We start from the raw sequence: 8,665 nt of genomic DNA, 5'->3' as shown, positions 1-8,665 counted from the left end.
TTCATACGATATACGAAAATCTATTATTGTTTAAAAGAAAATAACAGAGCGGCATGTTAAGTATATAAAATAAGAGTGAAACTTAATCTCTAAATTTATGTTAATGTCAAAAATTTTAATAAACAAATTACTCGAGCATTATAATATTTACGAAACGCCTGGGGAAATCGTGTTCATTGACAAAATTCAACAGGCGCGGCGATTCCTAGCAGACAAGAAAAAGAAAACAGCAAAAATAAAAGAAAAAAGACCGCTTTCGTTCTCTTTTAGCAGACGATCTCTAGCTTTTTGCACTCCCTCTTGGCAAAAAATAAATAAGTAATAATAATGTTATTGTTTTTACAAAGATCAGAATTCACAATAGTGAATACCACAAGGACAAACCTGCTGTTCAAAAATGACGGTCTCAACTGTTGAAATGTTTCGCAAATTATTTCCTTCAAAACATTTTTAAAAGCAATTCGTTTTTGCAATGCAATTCCTTGTTTGGGAGATAAAATTAATTATATAAATTTAGTACTGTATATATAGCTTCTTCCTGTTAATATATAATAGATGATAAAACATTTTAAATATACAAGTTTTGTCAAATCTGATTTTATTTTACAAATGAGTCTTTAAAAAAGAAAAAATAACTATGAAAACATTAACGGGCAAAAATTATTGTGACGCCGGGCTGCAATTTTTAATCATATTTTTATTTATTTAATTTAAATATATGCTCTCCATCTCAAATTACAAGCGTCTTGCCCGTGTACATAATACTTTTCCTGGTAAGAACAGAACCATGCTGGTCATTTGTAACTCTGTTCTGGGAAAAATATTTAAATTGAATATTTCAATAGTTAATCAGGGCTTCTTGCCGCTACGCTTTCTATATCTGGTCTCCTGTTTCATCTATCTAACACCGTTCTAGAGATTAAGAAAAGACAGACGGACGGACGACAGTGGGAATTTATAGGTCTACAATTTTTTTCCAATTGCAGCCCAATTACTTAAAATGTAGCTATAACTTATAAATACAGTTAATCGAGATACGGTTTAATCGAGAAAAAATTAAAACATTTCCTCCATTAGATCCTGTTAATCGAGAAAATACGGTAATTAAAATATTATAATATATTATCAGTTTTCAGTTCAAAAATTTCCTTCTGTATAAATTTTTAACATTAGATATGTGATCCAAAGAATAAAATTGTAATTTTGTTCTTTTTATCATCATCATCATACACCATTCGCGAATTTAGAATTTAGGCCATGTTGACCGTTTCGGTCTCAACTAGACATGATCTAGGAGTCGTTTTTGTGGACGTCCAGGTCGTCGTCGTCCTCGTGGTTGATACTGTAAAACTGCGTGAGGTATCCTATCCGGCGACATTCGAGATACATAGTAATGTTCAAAATAACACCAGTCGGTTTGACAAAACACAACGTTTATATTGACGAGACCAACATACAAAATAAATACAAAATAACGTTTACAATTGAGTATCCACAAAACACTAAACTAAGTTACAACCGACTATATTCCGTACAAGTTCGTCGGAAAAACACCTTACGACCTCCGCTAACAGACTCAGTACTCGCAACACCTCCGAGTCAGGAAAAGTTCGTGATAGTCCAACGGGAGTCCACTTACACCCGGTTTCCGCAAGTCCCAAAGAGAGAGATAGTTAGAACTTCGATAGAACCGATCCCCCTTTCCCGCCGAAAACTACTTCTTATATAGTAGCCGGCGTTCGAATTCTCCGCCAATCAACTTCGATGTTTCCGTATCGTCCGGCCAACGGCCATTCTCTGACAGCCAATCGTCCGTCGATCGTCGATTCGAACCACAACGGCTTTCCCAACGGATCTTCTCTAACGGTTCTTCCGTAACGGCTATATTTTGAATTACCAAAGTTTCCGTTAGGTTGCAAACAGAGCGGGAATCGCTCGCCTGGGCGATTCCATACACTACATACATGTTGAAGCTATTTTTTCTATATGTGGAGAGTTTTTCAATTAATGGTCTCATGTGGAGTTCCTCCAAAATATCCTCATTTCGACGATGATCCAGGAGCGTATATCCAGCAGTTCGACGCATAAACCTCATTTCGGCTGCCTGTAATCTTTTAATACCTTTCTTCCTTAGAACATAGATATCACTACCGTAAGAAGAGTCAGAACAGCCAGAGTTTCATATAATTTCAGTTTGGAGTGTTTTTGTACAAAGTGTGGTTTTAGAGTATTATTTATTATTCCTAATATTTGTAGAAATTTTGTGAGTTTGTTCTTTTTAAAATTATTTAAAATGTTTTTAACAAATTTCTTGAAAAAGTTATCACAAAAAATTATTAACAAATTATTGTTAATAATTTTTGTTAACAAATTATTGTTAATAAACAAGAAAATAGTATTGTTATTCAGGAAAATTGTTATAATTATTTTGAATGTAAAAACAAGATGTTAAATAAATTTATTTTGCTGTTTTTATACATATTTACAAAAAGTTTTACGTTCGATATAAATATTAAAATATCCGTAAAACACGATCTTGATAATGGTAAGTTTATTTGACATAAATTTTTACATTTTATAATATTTGCTGTTATAATGTTAATAATTCTTATTAGTAAAAATAAATAATGAAAATATTGAAAAACAAGGTCAGAAATCCAGATTAGAAAAAATTCTCTCGTATGTATTGAAATTTATTTTAGAAACATCAAAACAGATTTTTATTTATTTCTTTAGTGAAATGTATGAACAGCATGAAAATGCGTCAAACATAACGCTTTTAGTTGATGTTTCTGTAGATCTGAATTCCACAATTAAAAATTTATTAAAGAATGATAAAAGTATTTGTGTTATGGATAAACGGAAAAACTACTCCAGTACAGAAAATGTCTCAAATTCCGTTTATTTTACTTTTATGCGAAAATGGAGGCGAGATAGCATAGAAGATAAGATGCTTTTATATTCCAGGGAGCATCTCGTTGTTTCTTCATATGTTTCAACTAAATTCTGTAAACAAATAATTATCCTGGAAAATGATATGAAGATAAAGAATGAGGAAAATATATTTCGCTTTAAAATTGAGAATTTAACTGCTTGCTATCAAAATAATTTTAGTTCGAAAACCGAAAATACAACCAAAATTAACTTAAGTTTAAGAGATATCGAAGAATATCCAAACATGTCGTCTGAAGTAACAAATGAAAAATCTATTCTTTTTAAAATCGAGATCGCCAACAGAAATATAATTTGTTCGAACATAATGAAAAGATTCCAAAATAATTCTAAAATGCATAACAATGTTTTAAATTATCAAATTGCATTACCAGTTAAGCAAAATTATAAAATTATTGTATGGATTGGAACAATTTTATGCTTATCGGTATGATGCTTTTTAATTTATCAAAATGTTTTAAATATATTTTTAGCTAAATATGAATTAAATTTTATATTTTCAGATTATTTGCTCTTGTTTTTATTTTTTCTTGCCCACAATTTCGGATAAGCAAACATTTGAAAATTTACAAACTGGTAATGACGACGAACCCGAGAGAACAGATAAGAAACTACTAAATGACAACTTACAGGTAAATTTGGCTTAGTTCGAAAGTAATAAACTAGCCTAAATCCTGCGTAAATTTAAATCGCAAAATACCGAACATTTTTCTGCTTTGAATAAGATTTAGTAATTTACATTATTATCTTTTAATTTTTAAACTACACAAGATACATGTCACATAATTACGTTTCTTTTCCTAGTTAAATCACTTTTATTAGACTACTAGATTTACTCAAATGAATCCAAAGCGATTCCAAATAATGATAAGAGTATTTGAATACAAAACAGAAGTATTCGATCCTAAAAGTTTCTCATTGTTTTCGAGAAATTGATCTAAGTATTTGAATATATTCTTGGAACAACTAGATCAAGTTTCGCCCTATAAAACTGAGCTGATTCAAGCAAATGCTTGTTCTGCTGGTCTAGAGCCGGAGCTTTTAGTTGATGTTTCTGTAGATCTGAATTCCACAATTAAAAATTTATTAAGGAATGATAAAAGTATTTGTGTTATGGATAAACGGAAAAACTACTCCAGTACAGAAAATGTCTCAAATTCCGTTTATTTTACTTTTATGCGAAAATGGAGGCGATGTCACTTTAGTAGCGTATATAGTGGAATTAGAATTAACAGTTTACTTTTATTAATTAATATGACATTATGAATTCAGTACTTTCTGAAACCATGATGATGTATCAGTGTATTGGAATACATTAAGCAACCATACTGAAAATGGAAATTAAAATCAGAATTTTCATATCATTATATGAAAAATTCTATCCTAAAAATTGTAATTTGTGACCTCATCCAATTCTTGTTATCTTAAGTGATAGATACCCTCCAGTGTTTAGGCCTATTTATATAAGCATTGTTTAATTTCAGGACTGTAATTATACTAAGTGTAGTAATGAAAACCAACTTGTACAAATGTCTGTTAAAACCGACATAATTCAAAATCCATTATTTATGATAGATCAAGTAAGACATTTACTTAAATTTTTATATTAAACAATTGTAGATTACAAAAGTGAAGATTAAAATCAAACTGTATTAATGTTTTTCAGCTGAAACTAGATTTTACAAACGTTATGGAAGAGCTGCAGGAAACAGTAGAACAAAGCACTATCAAATGGGAAAGCAATGTGTAAGTAATTAAAAAAAGAACAGATATATTCAGAATTATTTATTTTCAAACTCATATCTTAAGATAATGCAATATCAGTTTGATACCTCAACGAAATATTTTGTTTCATCTCTAAATCATAGTCAGAGAAATAAATTTTTTACTGAAAACATATTAAAATTTATGCTAAGGTCATGTTGGAAATTAATTTTGCTTTAAAACAGTGCATCAGACCTTACTTTAAATCATTGAAAAAAAATTAAGTTATTCAGAAGTTCAGGTACTTTGTGTAACATCCTAAGTAGATACAAAACTGACGACATATTAACATACCAGTAAATTAAAAACACTTTTATTTTATAAGAAAAACATTAACGTCAAGCCCAATATCTTTATGTGCGATGTATTAATATATCAATTAACAATTATGTTATTATTAACATACAATGCTTATTATATTGATTAATGTTATAATATGTAACAGATTTAACATGTTAAGTGAATTGAAATCAGTTGAAAAATTAGGAGAAAGCATAATCTTGGACATTCAAACAGAAATGGAATCAATAGAGCAGCTGATGAACAACATAAAAGGAATTGACAGAAAGTATCAATGGAAGAAAATCATGAAAAATTGAAACGATGGTTTTCAGAATATGAAAGTCATAAAACTGAAATTGAACAAATATTACAACGGTTCGAAGACTGCATTAAAAAGAATAAATTCGATAACATATGTAATCGTACTTCAATTTTTTTAACAAGAATATTAGAATCGTATAGAAAAACTACTTCAGATTAAATTCATATATAATGTCTTAATAATAATAATAATAATAATAATTACAAAATTAAATGCAAATTTTTAATAAAAATTAAGTATTTTTCTTTGAAAAAAATAATAATTCATTGTTCAATAAGTTTTATTGGTACTGTACACTTCAATTTTATACAATATTAGTTTATTTTCTTTGTAATTTCATGGTAATTTAAAATCATATATAAACTATTATAAATTTTTAAAAGTAATGAGTGGAGTTATGAAAATAATTGTAATTAAATATAAAAATAGGAGTATAATTCAATGAAAATTCAATTAAATATGTGATCTGAGCCGTCGCGCAAATTAAGAGTTTAATTTACCAACGAGTAAGTTATGTCAGTTTCGAATCTTTATGGACAACCATTAAAAACAAAAGATGAATACAATGCACAGTTATACTAATTTAGCAGGCCAGATAATTGAGGCGATTAAGCAAATTATGCAAAATATTGGTAAAAGCAATTATTAAGTATTTACAATTATCAGAACAATAATAAATTTATTATTTAGTCAAAACAATTAACATCGAATTAAGAGGAGTACAAAAAAAATGTCTTTAAAAGTAGGAAAAACTTTTAGCCAGAATTCGTTAAATATCCTGAAAAAGATGAAAGATGCAGGCATTTTCTGTGATGCGATCCTTAAGTCGGGAGATGGAGAGGAATTTCCAGTGCATAAATGTATCATGGCTGCTTATTCCTACTATTTTTAAAATCTTATTCATCAATACAGTGGTTGGAGAAGAAAGACAAGAATTTCAATTAAAAGATATCGACAAAGAAATTCTTCAATGCATCATAGATTATATTTATTGCGGAAAAGTCGAACTGAATACAGAAAATGTTCGTAAAGTTTTCCATGCCGCTAATGAGTATTTGTTCTCAGAATTAATGAATGAATGTTGCTCCTATATGATAGATCATCTAAACGCAAAAAATTGCATTTCTATTAAAACCACAGGAAAAACTTATGGAAATATCATCTTAGAACAATCGGCTCATCAATATTTAATGAAATATTTTGCAGAAGTCTCGAAACAGAACGAAGAATTGATGCATATGACAATGGAAGAACTCGTAAACATCTTGAATAGTGAAGAATTAAATGTTAAAGAAGAAGAATTAGTTTGGAACACGGTATTGCGCTGGATAGACATAAATCCACAAGAAAGAAAAAAACATATGCCTGCCTTATTGAAATGCATTCGTCTGGGCCTTCTCGATTCTGATTTTTTCATGAGAACTGTGAGAAAACATCCATACGTCACAGAAAATGAAGATTGCTCTCCTCTGATAATGGAAACATTAAAATTTCTAAACGATTTAGATACCATAAGCCAGAGATCAGAAGAACTTCTAACTCCAGACTTAGTTCGGCCTCGCATCCCTCACGAAATAATTTTTGCTGTAGGGGGATGGAGTTCTGGATTTCCAACCGATTACATCGAGACATACGATAGCCGAGCAGACAGATGGGTAAAGATGAGTGAGGTTGATCCTGCTGGTCCAAGAGCTTATCACAGATGTGCAGTAATCGATCATACTATATATATAATTGGTGGATTTGATGGAATGAATCATTACAGCGGATGTCGCTGTTTAGATACCATCAACAAAGAGTGGAAAGAAATAGCTCCGATGCATTGTAAACGATGCTATGTGAGTGTAGCCGTACTAGATAATTTGATATACGCCATGGGTGGATATGATGGGGCACATCGACACAATACTGCCGAGAGATATGATTATAGAACAAATCAATGGACGATGATTGCACCAATGCATATGCAACGAAGTGATGCCGATGCCACAACTCTAGACGGTTTCATTTATATCATCGGCGGTTTCACAGGACAACATTGCCTTGATTCGGCCGAACGCTACAACCCGCAGGTTAACCAATGGACTTCAATTTCAAATATGAGAAGCCAAAGAAGTGGTGTATGTTGCATCGCTTTTAAAGATTGCATATATACTCTGGGTGGCTTCAATGGCTTTGAAAGATTGAAAACTGTAGAGAAGTACAATCCTCGTTATAATACGTGGTCAGATGTACCTGATATGATAACAACAAGAAGTAATTTTGCTGTAGAAGTTATCGACGATATGATATTTGCCATAGGTGGATATAACGGTGATAGTATCATATGTCAAGTCGAGTGTTACAGCGAAGCAACTAGTCAGTGGTACGAAGCAACAGACATGAACATATTTCGTTCGGCATTAGCTGCTTGTATAATAAAGAACATACCTAATATCACTGATTACATCCACAAACACCGAGACAAATTGCTGGAAGAGAAAAGACAAAGACTTCGGGAATTGAGAGAAATGGAAACAGAAATGGATTAACAGACAAATAAAATAGAGAAGCAGTCAAAAAATTGACAAAATATTTAGTCAATATTGTTCTGTTTAGGAAATTAATAAGATTATCTAAATTCTTGCGTAAATAAAGTTTGCCTTTTTGTTTAAGACAGAAAACATTAAAAATTTTCTTTTTTATATACAACAGCGTTTCTAAACCTGGGGGTCGCGGTGATTTTAAAGGGGGTCGCGAAACAATAATGAAATCATTTTATGAGAAAAAATCATTTATCATAAACTTATAAACATTTTAATTACAAGTACACATGTAAAGAAAAGAAAAGAAATTAATGTGATGGTTGCATTTGTTTTTCATTTAAAATTTTCTCCATACGTGGATCTATGTTAGAAACACACAAAAGCAAATTGTTTTCGAGTGATAAAAGACGATTCTGTATTTAGTTTTTAGCGCAACCATAGACGATAAACCTTTTTCACAGAGATAAGACGTGGCGAAAGGGATTAATATTTTCAATGCTTCTGTGATTAAATTTCCATATTCATGTCGACGAGCAAGCCAAAACGTATTTAAATCTTCAGATGTAAATTGCAGCTGTAGCGTTTTGTCGGCAGACATTTCGATGAGCTGGTCGTGAATCTCAACTGGTAACTTAGCAGCGGCAATAACATTTTCACTAAACGGATTCAGTACCCATCTCTTCGAGAAATCATTTTTATCTTCCGGGAAATACTCCGTCAACTGAGTTTTTAGCTCACGCAAATGCATCTTTATGCAATCCAAACTGTGGTGAATAATAGTATCTTGTTCATTCAATTTTTTCTCAATATAATCCGAAGT

General features: G+C 30.9%; 1 protein-coding gene and 1 pseudogene across 1 annotated transcript; both read left to right on the top strand.

Moving 5' to 3' along the window:
- The first annotated feature begins 2,625 nt into the window (after positions 1-2,625).
- Positions 2,626-5,459, top strand: LOC136981434 (uncharacterized). Its single transcript, XM_067277761.1, has 5 exons — positions 2,626-3,379; positions 3,456-3,584; positions 4,437-4,532; positions 4,619-4,698; positions 5,162-5,459. Exons 1-5 carry the CDS (start codon positions 2,741-2,743, stop codon positions 5,313-5,315), a joined length of 1,098 nt encoding a protein of 365 aa, XP_067133862.1. The 5' UTR covers positions 2,626-2,740; the 3' UTR covers positions 5,316-5,459.
- A 462-nt stretch (positions 5,460-5,921) lies between these two features.
- Positions 5,922-7,987, top strand: LOC136981427 (kelch-like protein 10 pseudogene; annotated as a pseudogene).
- Positions 7,988-8,665: the final 678 nt, after the last annotated feature.

The sequence above is a fragment of the Centruroides vittatus genome, unplaced genomic scaffold, assembly GCF_030686945.1.
Source record: "Centruroides vittatus isolate TY-2023 unplaced genomic scaffold, ASM3068694v2 contig_1168, whole genome shotgun sequence".
NCBI lineage: Eukaryota > Metazoa > Arthropoda > Arachnida > Scorpiones > Buthidae > Centruroides > Centruroides vittatus.
The sequence above is the reverse complement of the archived record's forward strand: the minus strand, read 5'-3'. Positions and strand labels throughout refer to the sequence as shown.

Excerpts from the sequence above, each read along its gene's own strand:
- LOC136981434 (XM_067277761.1), top strand. The coding sequence starts at position 2,741 with ATGTATGAACAGCATGAAAATGCGTCAAACATAACGCTTTTAGTTGAT. Across the intron at positions 3,585-4,436 it reads TACTAAATGACAACTTACAG|GACTGTAATTATACTAAGTG; the intron begins GTAAATTTGGCT and ends GTTTAATTTCAG. Across the intron at positions 4,533-4,618 it reads CATTATTTATGATAGATCAA|CTGAAACTAGATTTTACAAA; the intron begins GTAAGACATTTA and ends AATGTTTTTCAG.